This window comes from Calypte anna, chromosome Z (genome assembly GCF_003957555.1).
Source record: "Calypte anna isolate BGI_N300 chromosome Z, bCalAnn1_v1.p, whole genome shotgun sequence".
Taxonomy (NCBI): domain Eukaryota; kingdom Metazoa; phylum Chordata; class Aves; order Apodiformes; family Trochilidae; genus Calypte; species Calypte anna.
This window is the reverse complement of record NC_044274.1, coordinates 40,047,430-40,065,043: the sequence shown is the minus strand read 5'-3', so window position 1 is coordinate 40,065,043 and position 17,614 is coordinate 40,047,430. Positions and strand designations below refer to the sequence as shown.

The 17,614-nt window shown below is 43.0% G+C and overlaps 3 protein-coding genes across 6 annotated transcripts in view; all 3 read right to left on the bottom strand.

Moving 5' to 3' along the window:
- TJP2 (tight junction protein 2) overlaps positions 1-1,443 on the bottom strand; it is a 63,217-nt gene extending 61,774 nt beyond the window's left edge. Inside the window, exon 1 of one of the 4 annotated variants that reach the window (XM_030466826.1) lies at positions 1,388-1,443. The gene's annotated coding sequence lies outside the window, so the exon portion shown is untranslated. Of the gene's footprint in view, positions 1-13; positions 325-607; positions 718-1,387 lie in introns of those variants that run through there. The other 3 variants (XM_030466825.1, XM_030466822.1, XM_030466821.1) reach the window with 3 other exon arrangements.
- LOC115599910 (formin-like protein 18) lies at positions 6-1,057 on the bottom strand. The gene is made up of 2 exons (XM_030467589.1): positions 958-1,057; positions 6-325 (listed from the first exon to the last, which is right to left on the bottom strand). Exons 1-2 carry the CDS (start codon positions 1,055-1,057, stop codon positions 6-8), a joined length of 420 nt encoding a protein of 139 aa, XP_030323449.1.
- Positions 1,444-4,050: 2,607 nt separating the features above from the next.
- Positions 4,051-16,856, bottom strand: FXN (frataxin). Its single transcript, XM_030467704.1, has 5 exons — positions 16,707-16,856; positions 14,889-14,971; positions 12,491-12,611; positions 9,571-9,668; positions 4,051-6,192 (listed from the first exon to the last, which is right to left on the bottom strand). Exons 1-5 carry the CDS (start codon positions 16,830-16,832, stop codon positions 6,039-6,041), a joined length of 582 nt encoding a protein of 193 aa, XP_030323564.1. The 5' UTR covers positions 16,833-16,856; the 3' UTR covers positions 4,051-6,038.
- Between the last annotated feature and the right edge of the window lie 758 nt (positions 16,857-17,614).

The window sequence follows — 17,614 nt, the reverse complement described above, 5'->3', positions numbered from 1 at the left end:
CTGGGCTACTTGCCTGCTCGCAGTGGTAGCCCCCGCGTGGCGGCGGTCCCGAGAGGCGGCCAAGCGCTCCCTACCCTGTCCTCAGCCCTGCCCCGCCGCCCCGGAGCGGGCTGCGACGGCGGCGCCGAGTCAGACTGCGGGACCGAGGGTGGCTGCGGCTCCGCTGTGGCCTCTCCCGCCGAGTCGGGGCGATTTCCTGCCAGGGCGGGGGCGGTGCGGCCGGGCTGGGGCGGGTTCCCGCCGCAGGTGCCGGCCTCGCCCCCAGGTGGGGAGGTGGCGGGAGGAGGGGCGGTGGCCGCCGGACGGGGCAAGGGGCTGACGGTGACTGCCGAACAGGGCAGGGGGCAAGGGGCAAGGGGCAGTCAGCTCCCCCCCCACTGCTAGAGCCGATCCACCTGCGGCCCCCGCCACACCGCCACCCCCGAACCCCCAATGCCCCGGGCCAGAGGTGACTTCGCCCGGCTCCCCCGGCCGACGCTGCTCACACACAGGCGGCAGTGGGCGGGGGAACAGGAAATACCGGTTGCATCCCGGTGCTCCGCGCCGCTGAGTCACCGCGGAGGAGCCGCCCCGGCCGCCGCGGCCCCCGGCCTTTCTCAGCCCTTACCGCCCGTGGGGAGGGGGCCCCGGCTCCGCCCACGCCCCCGGCTTTGCCCCCGCGGTGGGGCTGATCGGCAGCAGGGGGTCCCGAGGCCGGTGTCGGGGAGGGGCTGGTGGAGCCCTGTAGCTGCCGCTGCTCCGGGATGCACCGTCACCGAGCCCCGCGGTTGTGTTTTTTTCTCCTTCTCGTTTACATCAAGGATTTGTTAGGAACCTGGGATCACTGCCCGTCTAAACTCTTAACTGCAAGACCTCCGATAAAGCTTTTAAAACCACTGCACATCGTTCCACATACGCTTCTCAATCTGCTTTTTTTTCCTGCCGTTTATCACAGCAGAGCTACGGCCAACTTCCCACCGCTTAATTGGTGTGCTCTGGCAGCTGTGAGGAGTTGGGTGTTCACATCATCACTCATAGCTGAAACATTCAAGATAAGCAGAAGGCAGACCAGCCCCATTTCCAGGCCAGAATATGCAGTGTCACTCTCCAAGTTGTACCCACGCTGTTCCCGAAACCTAACTTACCAAAGGGGAACTGCACTTCAGTCTGGCATTCCACAAGTATCAGCTTTCTGGCATCACTGATGTCCTGCAGCCCCAGTGAGAAAGGCAAGGCCAACAGCCCTGACAGGATTCTTTGGAGTCGTGTTTCTTCCACATTGTAAAGCACTAAATGTCACCAGGAATTCCTTATCTGCTCTCTTGGGCATTTAAGACCAATGTAAGCCCCTCTAAAATTAAACCCCATACTCACACAATATCAGGTCTTTGAAACAGTATCTACTTACAAGTTTTCTGGTTTGCTGTTAACTGCTGGTGAGAAAGGACATGCTGATTTTTCAACAGATGCTGAATATTCTAGATTCCCGTGGTGTTTTTAATTAAGATTGGTTTCTTCCTTGTTAGGTGCAGACTATGTTTGTGCAGCATGCCACGTACAGAAATTAAGATAAAAAAGGCAAACGCTGTTCATCACGAAGGTGTTGGACTTTGGAAGGAGGCACCGAAAGAGCCTATTACATTGACTGCAAATACGAAACTGCATTCAGACACATTGAAAAAATCTGCTTGTGTTCCTAGTTAATAATTAACATGCGTGTGCATGCAGCAGTCTTCAAGCGACTCTTGCAGTGTAAAAGCCGCAAGAGCAAAACCGAGGAAAAAACCCCAGACTTGCTAATGTGACACTTTTTGTCAGCCATACACAGGCACAGGCATCAGTATGTAACACAATGTCACATCCAGGGAGACTCATGGATCGAGGAGTGGAAATTCGGTCCTACTTCCAGGTATGTGTCAGATTATTTGGTTTATGCTGTGCTGGGTGTCTGTTTCCTTAATGAATGTTTAAAAACGTCATCTGTTAGCTCTAGATCCAAATGTTCTCATTTTCCTGAACCTACTTTTGTAATAGTGGCCTTATGAGGCTTGGTAAACAGTTATAAAATGCTGCAGAGATGTAATACTATTGAAGTATTTTATGTATTGCTATTTTATTTGTTTTTTTAGTTGAACAGCTGAGAACTTCGATGGCCAGAAGAACCTACACCTGGAAACTAGCAATGCTTACAAAATTACTCACTGTGATACCGATCACTTAGTGTAATTACCATGACACAAACAAATTTTAAAACAATTCAGCAAATTGAAGAGGGCAGTAACACCACTATGTGGCTTTCTTTAAACATCTATTGTGTCCTTATCTAAACTTGTTTGTTTTTCCTTAACTTGAACTCCAAAAGAGTAACCATTTAAAGAAACTTTCCTATGTGTCAGAGCTCTCTTTATTTGTCCCCCAGTGAAACAGTTTCTGCTGTTACCTCCTTTGACAGAGTTCAGGATTCTTTTATTTGTTCTATGACTGTCGACACTACAATTTACATAAAAGACAGCTGAGGACAGAAGGGAATGTAACACTGAATAAGTTTTTCTTACCTTTAAACAGGAGTTTAAAAAAAAAACAACCAAAACTCGGTAGCAAAATGGACTGGAACATGTCTGATTGGTTACAATTATAAATAGTGGTGTGCAGTTAATTTAAAATACCATCCCCTGAAGGGCCATAACATGATGCAGCCTGCCTGCCCCTAGTCTCTCTGTGCCCTGCCAATGACATCAGCCGTTGGGCAAAGTTAATCTCCTCCTGATAGCCCTTTTCTTTTGCCCCTCCCAGACTTTCCTTTCAATTTTGAATGCTCTTCCAGGTATTTTGGCAAGCCTCTGCCTTCCTTCCTAGGACTCCCACACACTCTGGAGCTGGTTAGAACAACCACAGAGTTCAGCCATTAACCAGAAGCTAAAAATAATTAAACACAAACCTCATTGTGAATCCCCTGTCCCTCACTCCATTACCACTTCTTCAGGACAGGACTTCACTGCATTTAATGAAGAGGCTAAAAGACTTGGGGAATATAAGGAAATAAGGCTTGAAAAATTTATCACATGGGATCAGTCTTGCAGGGAAAAGGTAGTATTTCATAAGAATTATCAAAAATGGAAAGGAAAACGAACTGACAAAAACCAGAGGAGCATTTAGGCACATTATTCCTGTCAAAAACATGTAGTATCTTCTGACAACAAATACAGACTGTGAGCACTTGCTGTAAGCTTAACTTCATGAATCTGTACTTCCAAATAACTCACTGGCACATGGGTAATAAAGAATTCTGGCAAGGTTAGACATACCAGGGCTTTTACACTGCAGCCAGAAGCAGAAAAATAGTCATTACCTGCAGAAAGTGATGAGCTACTGGAGAAAACTGATACACCTTAAAAAACCCAACACAACCACATTCTCTGCTGACTATATAGCACAGCTACAAATGTCTTTCAGAAATACCTTGTTTCCTTCACTGAAGACGAAGCACCTGTCTTCTGCTGCCAGTAATGCAACTTACTGACTGCCCCTAGTGTCTGCCATACAGTTTTCCTTTGGCTATTTGTTTTCAGAGGTGAAGGAAGAAACTACTTGGTGTGACGTCACGTGTGTAAGCATGGTGCGATCTACCTCATCAGACAAGTTATGGAAGTAAAAAAGGGTATGGATGATTTGTTTGAAAGTCTGGCACTGGTATCAGAGCTCATCCTGTGACTCCTCTGTGCTAGCATGATGGCTGGCAACACAGTCCTTGCCCCTGCTTGCAACTAGATGAAAATATTAGAGCTAAAAAATGAGTCATTTCCCATGATTCATTTTGCACACCAATATAAACCTCATCCTAACTTGCTGACCTTCGTTAGATTAAATCCACTTGTTACGTGGCTACCTAAAACCAGGAAACTGTTTGCACAAATAGCAGTAGCATCATGGATGAAGGGCAAGGCAGGTCAAAATCCACCCTGAACCAAAACTTTCCAGTATTTTAAGAAACACAAAGAATTCAAAACAGGCAAAATGCCTGTTCGAAATCTTGAGCTTTATCTTCATAGCCTGAAATCAGATCTTTACATAGTGAATTAAGAATTCCACGTGCAACTTTACTGAGGTATAAATATTTGCATGAGACATAAGGCAATGAAGAGTCTCCAAATATGAATGAGATGTATGTTAGCAAACACGCTGCATGCAAATTATTTAAGAAAATAATTTTTGGAAAAGTAAATCAGGAAAATAATTATCTAACCTATACTTGATCAGAATGAGGATATCAAGTCGTCCCAAATACCAAGTCATTAACTTCTATACATACCTGCTCAAATAGTTGTTTGGACTATTACGAGATTGAGCTGAACAATACCATTTGCCTTATGCTGTAAATTGTTTACATTGTTCTATGTTCAAAATGGTAACTAGATGTTCTGTTTTTACCTTTTCTTTTAAAAAAAACAAAAACAAAAACAAAGACAAACCAAAACAAAAATCAGCAAGCTCCCCCCTCCCCCAAGGCTTATATTCTTGTACTCATGGGAGCTGGCAGTTATTGTATTTACCTCATCCAAAAGAGTTAAAATTTCAGAGTTGACAATTTCAAAATTTGTCATTTTGAAATTGTGATTAAAAAGCATGCTACCAGTGTGCACAATTAACCAAGAACTCCTTCCAGTAAAATATTACTATTTATTTAATGGTGGGAAATAGTAGGTAACAACGCTCATACTAGAAATGGTAATCCTGGGCAACGGTACTATACAGCTATTGTTTTTCAATGACAAAATCAATCGCATCTCTAAAAATTCTAGTTAGCCAATCATGCCAAACTAACCACAAGCATCAGAGAAACCAAGAAGAAAAGCATTTTGCATTGAACATCTTTTCATATGCTGACAGAACAATTTGTATGAGTATGGTGTAACCATTTCCTCAGGAGTAGGTCAACAACTTTGTGCTTTTATTTTGGAGGCAGTTAAAAACCACTGGTGGTAACAATGCAACTGTTCAAAAGCGTTCCTCTTCCAGTTCATGACTTAAAAGTTTTTGGTTTAAGATCTGGATTTTATTCTAATTTATTCTAATTTTTTGACAGAGTGAAAAAATAACTAAGTATCATACTAAATTCAAAAAAGCAAAAAGGCTAAAGTTTGTGTATCAACATAGTACTAAGGGAAACCTTACTATGTCATGGTGAAAAAATATATTCTAAGCCCACTCACTTAAGACATGCATCAGAACCAACAGTGCAAATTTTGCTACCATGAGAGGATCTTGATTTTGCTCAGCTAAACCAACATTTTTAAAAAGTCAATAAATTATGTAGCTTCACTCTCCGAAGAAAACATTAAAAAATCCACAGTAATAGAATGAAGTGTTTGCAGAGATACTGCACGGCTTAAACATCTCATACAAGCAGTTTCCTATGATCATTATGACCAGAGTAATTTAGAGGTCACCTCAAAATATCCTAATGTGAAAGAGCTACAATTTAGAATTTGGAGAAAGCAAGTTCTGCAATACTGAGAGGAGAACTCTTATTAACATTGCGTTAAACAAGAAAAGTTTCCATCTGCCAGAGTAATTTTGTTAGTAGCATGTTTGATTCAACTTTGATGTGTTATTCACTCACTATAGCCACAGATTTTAAACAATGTAGTCACAGTACCACAACTTAAGTCAGTTTGATTTGCACTCACTTCTTTTTTGGCTGAATGTCTCACTATCAGTATTTCAGCACTTGTGCACTCCAGGTGGCTTAGTCCAAACAAGACTACAGCAGTAAAAATTCATGACTCACTTCTGCAGCAGCAAAGTAAGAAATGCAAGGACAGGAAGGGAGACTTTAACAACCTGTACTACATGGACACAGATTCAAGCGGTGACACCCAAGAAACTGAGCAGAAACCCAAAGACTGAGCACTAGAGAAAAATGTGTTGTTTTCTTTTCTGTTGCACAACATAGTGAAGTCAAGAAAAACAAGTCAAGAATTAAGCTCAGGTACTTCAGAAACGAAGGAAAGACTTGGCTTGTGGTTGAAGTCATTAAAATTCCATGAGGTAGAATATCATCAAGTATCTTCTTTCCCAGAATATATTAAACAGGACAAATCCAATTTAGTTTTTAAAGCTGTTGAAAATTCTTTTGATAGTAGTTCATGAAGGGATACTCTGTCATGAGAATACACCCAGTTCCGTCCAGTCCAGTCGTACCGCTTGGGTCCACTAGAAAAAAACAGACAAACCACACACTGTAACTACAGATTATATATGGGGAGCTACTAGAAGCCTGTATCTATAATGTATCTCACACAGTGCCCAGGAAAAGGAAACAGAGCCTGAAGAAGGGCTGGTGGACAGTCTGGGGAAATGGAGCAGAAAAGGCCAGAACTGCCAGGACAATCTGAAACGTGACAATATACATCAGCCAGTTTCAGAGGACACAAAGACCTTCCCTTCTTGGGTTTTTTGTCAATGATTTCCCCAATTTCTTCCCTTACCTCCTTCTTCCCTCACCCATGTAACTGTCTCGCACACAAGAATTAGGAGGGATATTTGTGTACCACTGAATGAATGCTATGATTAGTTCTTGCAGCAGCTACATGCACGTATTCTAAGCACAGGAGCAGACAACCACTCTCACTTTGGTTTTAGATGCAACAAAATAATCTACCAGCTGGAAGCAAATATATTGGCATGTGGGGAACTTAGATGTAAAATGCTTTAAAATTTAAAATTTTCCTCTGTCCAGTTGTTGGCTTGATTTTTCAAGCCTACATTCAAGAATCAAGAAAGCAATCTGAACCATTCCACACCTTTTTATCCATCTGATTCTCCACATGTGAAATGGGAGAATGACTGAAAGATGCTCACTGCTGTTAACTGGAGAAACTGAGTGAAGGGAATGAAATGTTCATCTGGGATAAACACATAAACCTTCAGTCTTATCCCTGAACTCATAGGACAAAATGACTTGGAACTCAGACAACTCATGCACAAGAAAACAGACTGTTCTAAATATATGCAGGAACAATCTGCAGGTTGTCCATAAACATTTCTCTGAATCTTGAATATTCCAAGTTCCCTGTAATAGTCAAACGAAGACCTTTTAACTACTAAACAAACTTTGGGAAGTCATAAATGAAAAGACAGATCCAAGTCACTTTCACTGAAATATCATTTCCTGTGTGAGCTGGTAACTGTTTGGAGTCAAGATTATGTGCTCCAATCACTTTAGTATGCATTTCTCCCTTCCTTCATAGTGCAGGCATACGTCTATACTGTCCTGCAGCTAAAGAGTGACAGAAAGGGATGCAGCCATTCATGAAAATCAGGCTAAGACAGACCATTTAATCAACATGGATCAAGAAATGTGTAAGTTATTTGAACTGTTTTTAAATGTTTCTTAGTAATCATCAGTAATAGAGTTAGCACCTGCTAACTTACACCTCCATAGTTAACTGGATCTCCAAAATGCTGTACTGTCATTTTACAAATTTCAATTAATAACTTGAGCAAGGATCTTGTGAATTCTATAGAAGGCCTACAAAGTTAAATATAAACTAAATATATTTGCCATTGAAAGACTGCACGTATTTTTAAAAAGTAAGAGAGAAGAATTAAAGTACAGCATCACTGTATTACTAAGAGATGCAGTGGAAGGTTGTAAAGCTTTTTAATCAGAGGAGATACATGAAACTGCTGCTGGCAAGCTGCAACTATTACCCCACCCTTTTTTCAAAAGTTATCAGCTAAGTAAAACTTTACAAACATAAGCTTAAGTACACTTTGGTGTAAAGATGCACTACAGCAAACACAAGGTCAAAGAATTCAAGAAAATGTATCTCTCTCACATCTTAAGAATTTGTCTCCTTCAGCATATGTTGTCAAAACATCAATATTCCACATTTATGTAGAAATTTCACATTCATAACATTAAATGCAAGTAATCACTGGAAGTAACATTTGCTTCTTTCCTTTCCTAGTATATTGCACTTAAGAAGTATGTCATTGCAGATCACAGAGTCTTTTCTGGAGCTGCTTTTCACAACTTAGGAAGTAAGGGAACATGTAGCATCGTATTTCAGGAAATAACAATGTTTACCATAATACCAGTTAAGTGAGCACAAACTTAATGGCTGTAGCTGAATCATTTTTCATAAAAAATTATGAAAAATACCATTAAAGAATTTTAATGGTATTAAAAAAACCACAAACCAGTATATTCAATTAAAAAACAAACCAAAACAAAAACAACCAACCAAAACTCAAACAAAACTAGTTTAATATTTTTTCATTATTCCACGCTCTGGAGCATGTCTATCACAGCTTAGCTGCAGTTGGCTCCAAATAGACAGGAGTTCCCTGAACTTTGTCTCTTATAAACAGATGAAACCTTTGTGTCAGTGACACAAAAGTCCTATAGACCTCTTAAGGAGAATCAAGGCTTAGAAATTATGCTTGTTGCAAATCTAAGGAATGAATGAAATCTACCACACAGTCTGTATGAGTCTAAATAAAAAAAAACTGCTAGCTTGCTAGGCCTGTGCCTTATCAAGTCATGTACTTGTTAAATACAATATATAATTAATAAAAGGATGCTGGGAAAAGAGTAGAGTTAGTAAAAAAAACCTACTGATCTAGTATGCTGTGCACTAGCCCGTATATAAGTACACTAAAATAAAGTAAAAATTTTCTTTCTGTAAATTTTAAGCCTATTAAAATAATTTTCTTAAAATATTAAACTCCATTGTGCTTTTTTATTTCCCCAAGAAAATCCCTACTACAGAATTCTATTACTGCAAAACCATTCCCTGTGTTGCAATCAATACATTCTTTCTGAACAATGCTCAAGAGGTACGCCTGCATAGCTACTGGGAATGCTCATACATTCCATAGAGCTGCTTTCTTCACCAGTAACACTGACCAACTCCCTTAGTTCTTTCCCTGGGACAGTGGCAGAGAATACAAATTTTCGGGGGCGGCAGCTACAACGTTTTCCCACATGTCTGGCTGCCATCCCTGCTCAAACCAACCAGAAAACCTGGAATGGATCAAAGCACAGCGTTAGAGAAGGCAGAGGGAGCAGCTGGCCCAAAGCTCCTGCACCGTGCAGATGCTTGACAAAAACAACGAGCACATAAACATACAAAGCAGGAAATCCCACAAGCTTAAAGGGGAAGGAGCCACCCTGTTCAAATACAAAGAGAGGTTTAGATCATAACATCATCGTCACTCTTTTTTCCAGCAGAAGCTTTGGTTGTTTGGTTGGCTGCTTTTTTTTTTCACTCATCACTGTTTATTTTTAATATGAGTAGGCTATACACCTATAGGCAATGGCTTTGCACAAGAACAGGGTATGAAAATTCTGTGTTACACATTTCCAGGATTAATTTAGGCATGCTGATACACTGCACTGTTCCTCAAACCACTGTTTATAAATCATTATTGAACATACAGATTATATCACGTTTTGAGAATATACTGAGGAAAAGGACCACATACGAAAAGGATATTACATAGTCCATTCCAGGCTGTAAAGCAGAGGAAGTACATTTCCACCCAGTCTGCAGACATTACGTAACTTACTTACACACAACTTACCTCGTGGGTGACGACAGCCAAATCTGCCGGTTTGGTGTTTGCTTATTGATTACATATGTTCCCATGTCTCCACCCAATTTAACTGTTAGAACTCCACTCTTAAAACACAAAGAAAGTAAGAAAGTAAGAATTTGCATCCTGTTACTTGACAAGAATTGTTATCATTTGATTTGCAGTAGATAAACAGAAACTTATACATCTCCATCACACTCCCAACCATTTTGCAAATAGCAGCTTGGAATACTGACTGTTAAGTACAAAAAAACCTGAGTCAATACACAGGTTAATTTGCATATCTTTGACTCTGATCCAGAATTTGAACTTTTTGATAGAGTTTGGTTTAGTGTGTTTGCACTATTCAAAATGGCACTCCTTAAATAATACTCTTGAGCTTTGGCTTACCATCTTCCAAGGGCTACTCGTTCATTTTGTTTAATTTGGAACTCTTAACAATTTCTCAGTGCATAAACACAATCAGTTCTCCAATAATTCAGATGAAGTGCCTGGATCCTAAATCACACCTCAAAAATGCTCGAATTCTAAACTCCATTCTGTCTAGTTTGTTTTAGTTATGCCAGCTTTAGATCATTATCCTAGTGAGCATTTATTCTTTCTTTCTGAGTCAAATTTCTTACAGAAAACATGATTGAAATTTCGCTGATGTTTTCACAAGCGCATTTGAGAAGCAAATACAACTCTGACAAAAAGATTTCTGTCCTAACCTTACAAGACAACACTACCAGGACAAGAGATAACCTACAGATGATCAGAATTACGATAATTAAAAAGAGTGTCCCTATAGAATATAGTTTGATGATTCAGGAAATGGGTTAAACCTATTTAATTCACAGTTTCTTAAATACCTCACAACCTACAGTGTGATAAAGCTCCAAGAGCATATTGGTAATTAGGCCTGAAGAGCGATATAAAGGTTTCACTAGTCATGTAAGTGCTTTTTAGTGCCACATTAAGTATTCAGGATGATGTTTTCCTGCATGCTACAATAACACTCCGAGTAAATAGGTTTTCCAAAGAGTTAAAAAAAACCCTATTGCTTACATTGTGTGTCAGCTGTTGAACAGTGTCATTGCCCTGTCATTGCAATTAAATAAAGGTTAATTTTCAATGCTGTGTTTAAAAATTTTTCCCATGTGTTTGCAATACTTTTGAAATACTAGAAAATACAAACTGAGTTTTTAAGAACTTAAAATGCAAGATATTTCCCCCATATTTTAAGGAATACTGCTGTGCATGCAGAAATCAAGGCCCTAACAACTCACAGGAACAGGAGACTTTTTTTCACGTTCGCCACCTTGTGGCTTGTTATAGAACGAGCCTTGTTTGGAAGTAACTTGGGTAAACTTGGCGTTAATTTAACCTTTTAACAGAAACAACAACATACTGTTACGTTACTATATGGTCTGTGCAACAAAGGAGTACTGTTAAAAACCACTGTGGATATAATAATAATTCTTTTGAGCCTCACAGAGAATCAATGTCAAACACAACCCACTCTACAGTGGCTGGAGATAAAATTCTGACATAAGATGATTCATTACCTTCACACAATGAAGTGTTTGAGAATACTAAAGAGGTAAATTATAATCTCCTTGCCAATTTTGTCCTAAACTCTTTAAATCAGGCTAACAGGCACTGATATGCTAAAGCATACTGATGAGTAACAATTAAACAATCTTCCCTTTTCACCAGAAAAAAAAATAGCTGTAACACCTATTACATACTTAAAGCAACAAATAGTATCTGCTAAGACCAACAACAGAACCTTACTAACAGCATGCTACTTTTATCCTAGTTCTAAGAAAGAGAGTGAACATTATGATTTAGACATAAGCAAGTTCGAAAACTACAGGATTCGGGGTTCAGGGGGTTTTTTTGTTTGTTTTTGTTTTGTTTTGGATTTTTTTGCAGACCGTCAACTCAACCCATCTGCTTCCATGTCCCGAGGCATAAAACCTTAACTGACAGGGGAAATAGACAGCAATCTCCTTGTCATAAGACTTGAAGAGGGAGAAGCAGTTATTTGACCTCAAAAAAAAATGCAGTAGAGAAAGGCTTTTGTTGCAAATGGCAGCACAGGGAGAAACTGCATTCTCATCCTCGCTGGGGCAGAGGGTCTGTAACAGACGAACTACTTCAGGAATTGAATACAAAACTAATAAATGCCCTATACAAATATAATGGGCATTTTCAATCCGAGTCAGTCACCCGTGCAAAAGTATTTTAGGGGCTGAGCTATTAAGAGGCTCCAATTAGCAGGCTAGTGGCCCCTCAGTGTATCCTGTGACTGCAGCCTTCTCCCCATGTATGCTCTGGAGTCTGCAAACACCTATGCAAGCACTGCATCCTCTTGCTGCTTGTCTTCAACACAGGCTGAGTCACCAGAAAAACAAATGCACTCTACCTGTTCAAGAGAAACGCTGCTTCTCAGTATTCAGGACAAAGAAACTGCTCTACCACTTCTATATGATGTACATTTACTATGCCATGTAGGCCAGTTCTGGTATTCACCGGGAGGGAAGGGACTGCTGATGTCAGAGGTCTGTGTGTGTTTATAAAACATTATAGACCGCTGTGAAATTTGAAACAGTTTTCTGTCTCCTCTTGTGGTCATTTATTCTTCTATATTATGCCTTTCTGTATACACTAAACATTTAAAATCATCCTACCATGTGTTACTTTTTAGCAGAATAATTGCTCCAATCGGTACAAAGAGGAACATTTTACCAAAAAATCAGCAAAAACTCATTGTATTTTAACTGTTGGCACTAGGGTGACTAATTTGAAATTCACATAATAATAATAATAATAATAATAATAATAATAATAATAATAATAATAATAATAATAATAATAATAATAATAAATCTATCACAGTGATAAAAGAATGCTTAAAACATACCCCTAAAGAGACATCATAATCTTCTGGGGTAAAAGGCTTGTCTGTTAGATCCTCAAAGAAATCTGCCAAGGAGTCCAGTGTTTCTTCAGCCAGTTTTTCATAAGTGGTCTCATCTAAAGAGCTACATATGACATACAATTCCATAATTAGGAGGAAAAACAATTGGTAAGAAGATGGTAAACAACTGGTGTTGGTATTTTCCCTATAAAAAAAACATACCAAGACCATGATCTTGGAGGAAACCATAACCACTAAATGATCATATAAAGATATTATTAATTTTTCTTAAGGTAATGAAGGTAACAATTCACCTTATAGAGGGAGGTGAAATTTTGAAATTTTGCTAGCAGAGAAAGCTAACTGAGAAGTACATACTTCCTTCCTTAGACATACTGATCTGATATACTGTTACTTAGGTATACTGATACTGAACAAGAATTAGACTTCAAAATGCATTTTCATAAAAGGACTTTGTGCAAGATTACTTAGTTTTGAACCCTACAAATAGATACAAGCATCTCTAAGAAACTTGCTGTAGCTATAAGCAGCTCAGAAACATGAATATCACACGCTGAGTCTCAGTACAGCATTTGATTTTTCTATTGGAATTACCAATGCAGTCCAGTAATTAGATTTTCTTTAAAGTGAGCTTATGAATACACAAAATTACATTCTTCAGACATTCTCAAAGCAGCCCTGTAGCCACTGCATAGCTGGATAGATGATGGAAGAGCGGTAGATGTGGTTTATCTTGATTTCAGTAAAGCATTTGACACCGTCTCTCACAGCATCCTTGTAGATAAGTTGATCAAGTATGAGTTTGGTGATCAGGTAGTGAGGTGGATCAGGAACTGGTTGAAAGGAAGGAGTCAGAGAGTTGTAGTCAATGGGGCAGAATCTGGTTGGAGGTGTCTGACTAGTGGAGTCCCTCAGGGGTCGGTACTGGGACCGACCAGTACCAGTTCAATATCTTCATCAACGACTTGGATGAGGGTATAGAATGTACCCTCAGCAAGTTTGCTGATGACACTAGGCTGGGAGGAGTGGCTGACACACCAGAAGGCTGTGCTGCCATTCAGAGAGACTTAGACAGGCTAGAGAGTTGGGCAGGGAGAAACATGATGAAATTCAACAAGGGGAAGTGTAGAGTTTTGCATTTGGGGAAGAACAACATGATGTCCCAGTATAGGTTGGGGGCTGACCTGCTGGAGAGCAGTGTAGGTGAAAGAGACCTGGGGGTCCTGGTAGACAAGAAGATGACCATGAGCCAGCAATGTGCCCTTGTGGCCAAGAAGGCCAATGGCATCCTGGGGTGCATTAGAAAGGGTGTGGTTAGTAGGTCAAGAGAGGTTCTCCTCCCCCTGTAGAGAGACACTGTCAACCAGGTGCCTTGAATTGCCAAAGAGTGGGTGTGAGTCCACCTGTGCCTGATTAGGACAGGCCCCTATTGGGCATGAGCAAGACCAGGGGGCCAATAAAGGTGAGACACACACCCACAGAAGGCACCTCATCTCACTCTGGTGTGAGGCATGGAGAGGCCAGCAGCTCGTCGAGCCTCTGGAGCAAGAAAGGCTCTTGCCGCTACACTTCTACCCTGGAAGTGCTGTGTGGTGGCTGGAGTCCTGGAAGAGACCAGCAGCTCGTCAGCTTCAGGAGCAAGAATGGCTCCTCCCGCTACATCCCCCTCTATTCTGCATTGGTGAGGCCGCACCTGGAGTATTGTGTCCAGTTCTGGGCCCCTCAGTTCAAGAAGGACAGGGAAGTGCTTGAAAGAGTCCATCACAGAGCTACTAAGATGATTGAGGGAGTGGAACACCTCCCTTATGAGGAAAGGCTGAGGGAGCTGGGTCTCTTTAGTTTGGAGAAAAGGAGACTGAGGGGTGACCTCATCAATGTTTTCAAATATGTAAGGGGTGAGTGTCAGGGAGATGGAGTTAGGCTTTTCTCAGTGGTGACCAGTGATAGGACAAGGGGTAATGGGTGTAAATTGGAGCATAGGAGGTTCAAGTTGAATATTCGAAAAAATTTTTTTACTGTAAGGGTGACAGAGCCCTGGAACAGGCTGCCCAGGGGGGTCGTGGAGTCTCCTTCACTGGAGACATTCAAAACCCACCTGGACACGTTCCTATGCAAAGTGCTCTAGGTGGCCCTGCTCTGGCAGGGGGGGTTGGACTAGATGATCTTTCGAGGTCCCTTCCAACCCCTAGGATTCTATGATTCTATGATTATGAGACTGTTTTTGTTATCCTGTTTAAATAATTAGAAGTTAGTAAGAATAAAGTTTAAATAAGCTTAATTAACCAAATTAATTAAATCACGTACATTTTTCCATCCATACCAATAGGAACTTTTAACCAAGTGTATAGGTGGACACCTCTAGGAAATAATTAAAATTTACCTTGGGTCATTCAGAGTTCCTGCATTTCTTAAATTCATGAAGTGAACAGCCTTGCTCTTTACCTCTGAGGCATATTGCAATTGCTGTTGAAAGCAAGTAAAATGGAATTAAAAGTTAAAACATGAAGAATTATAAATCACATATTTGTGACATAAATTAAAGAGATCCTTCAAGAGCTTTCCATCCCTCCCAACTAAAATACTCATATTCTGTATCATCGAGTTAATGTGGAAAGAATTATGCAAGGTTTAGTCTTTGGATGATTAAGGCAATCTATAATAACCTTTTCTTCTGATAGAAACTAATGAAAAAAAATTGTATTCAAAGAATAGGAAAGAACTGTCTTTTCTATTGTTCTGACACAGAACTACTAAGCAACTTCAGACAACTGGGTTAAGCCAAAGATTTACACAAGTATCTACTATTCAGATGCTTTGTTATCAACAACCTGTCCCCCTTCATTAGAAGAAATTAATATATTCAACTGAAATAAACAGAAGCCCTTGATGTTCTTCACTTGCAAAAGCTAACATCACACTTCACATTCCAGGTCTCCCCTGTAAAACAAGCTGCCTTGTTTCTGATTTATCTTCTCTTTAAAATAAGCTTTAAAAAACAAATCAAAATTACAGGAAAGCAGTTCCAACATGCTCGCAGTGGAAGCAAAATGAACAATGCCTTTGAGGGGAAGCAATGAATGAATATGGATAAAGCTGATACCCTAGTGTAACATACCAGTAGAAGCACCTATGCTGTCCATCAAGAAAGACAGCATGCTTGCCATTTTCTTTTTAACCTGGGCTATGAAGTTATAGAACTTTAGATGAAGAGGAAGACAGCAGGGAGCTGAAAAGCACATGACATTTTAAAAGGAACTAAACCCCTCTTCTATGCACACACCAGAACAGAACACAAAACCATCTCTCTCCGTATGGTCTGATGTTGATCCTCAGGCATTACAGACAAACCGGTTAGTCCAAAGCCATGAAACAGAGGTAAAGGCCAGAGAACAGTAAATGCCCTGCATCATCACAAAGGTTGTCAAAATACACACTGATGCCTACATGGTTTTGACTACACCCTTCATAATTTCTTTAATACAGACTTGGGCTATGAAGAGAAAAGAGCATAAATATCTCCAAGTTCTGGCGGGACCGAGAAGCTGTAGCTCCATTACCGTGCTCATTCTCCATTTATGGTTCGAGGCCGCCAACACAGCCCCAGCACACAGCTGGTGTCACCCCTCAAGGCACCCAACCCAGTGCCAAGGGTGACCAGCACGCACCCCCCGCCACAGAAAACCGCAAGCAAGCAGCTCTACGAGCACAGCGAGTACGCTGGGCACGCCTCCATGCTGCCCTTCCTACAGGGCTGCGAACTTCCGAGGCCCCCGGCACAACAATTCTGCGATCCGGGGCTCCCCACAAACGAGGGGCCTAGGCGGGCCCTGCAGAGTACGGCTGCCCCCAGACGCGCCCGCTCCGGCCGCAGCCTCAGGGCCGTCCGTGCGGGGGCGGGGCAGCAAGGCGGCCTTGCCCCGACCCAACAGGGGGGACGCGCGCCGCTGTCGAGCGAGGGTGCCCGGCGGGACCTCGCGGTCTACAGCCAGGCGGGAACCGGGCGAGAGGCCCGCCGCCGGACAAGGGAACCGCTCCGGCCGCCCTTCCCTCACCGCCCCCCGGGGTCTGTCCGCAAGGGGAACTCGGCCCGAGCCTGCCCAGCCCGCTCCCTGGCAGCAGCGGCGCCGCCGCCGCCGCTTCGCCTCCGCTCTCCAGCCGGCGTAGGCCGCGCCTCGCCGCCCGACAGTCTCACGCTCACCGTCCCGCTGCGGCCGGTGGCGGCTGCCCCCGCCAGCGGGGCGCACCCAGGACCTCCATTCCACAGCCCCGCCGCCGCCGCCCACTGCACGGCGCGCACCGCGCCGCCCGCTCCCGGCCTCCACATGCCGCCGCTGCTCGCTACGGAAGCGGGCGGGGCGCAGCAAGCCCGCGGCGGTGGCGGCGGAGAACGAGAGGAGGCCCGGTCGCTACCGCCCTCCGCCGGCGCCGCGGGGAGCAGCATCGCGCCGGATAGTCTTGGGGCTACCGCCGGCCCGAAGGAGTGGGGTTGCTGCTGGGGTGACCCGGCCCATCCGGCCTGTCAGGGCGAGAGCAGAAGGCCGGTCCTGGGGTCGGGCAGGGCGCGGGGCAGCTCCACCGCCTGTGGGCCCGGGAAGCAGAGCAGTTCCCTCGTATCGCCCGGCGGGGCGGGTCGCTCCCGGCCTTGGCGCGTCGGGGTGTCTGGGGACACCACAAACCCAGCGGGCGGGCTGCAAGACCCCGGCACCCGGCGCTTGTCGAAGCGTAGCCGCGATGGCGGCCCGGCGGCGACGGTGGGCTGCAGAATCGGAGGGCTTAGCTGGGGGAGAACGATAGAGTGTCTGGGGTTATATTGGGCTTAATTTTTTTAGCTTAGTGTTTTCTGGGCGTTCTTTTGCTTGGTTTGGTTTTGGTTTTGTGTGTTTCTTCCCTAGTCCTTTCGTCCAGGCAGCGGGATTTTCCCCATCAGCCCAGCAGAGGGGGGGCTGGGCTGTCCTTCCAGCACAAACACCGTGCAGCAGGGCTGTGCTAGGGGGAAGGGCAGGTCCTGGGTCCTGGGGTACCCGTTCAGATTATTGGGCGTACTCAGGAGATCTCGGATCTGGCTGGCATCATACAGGGCAAGTGGCTGTGACGCTCAGTTGGTAC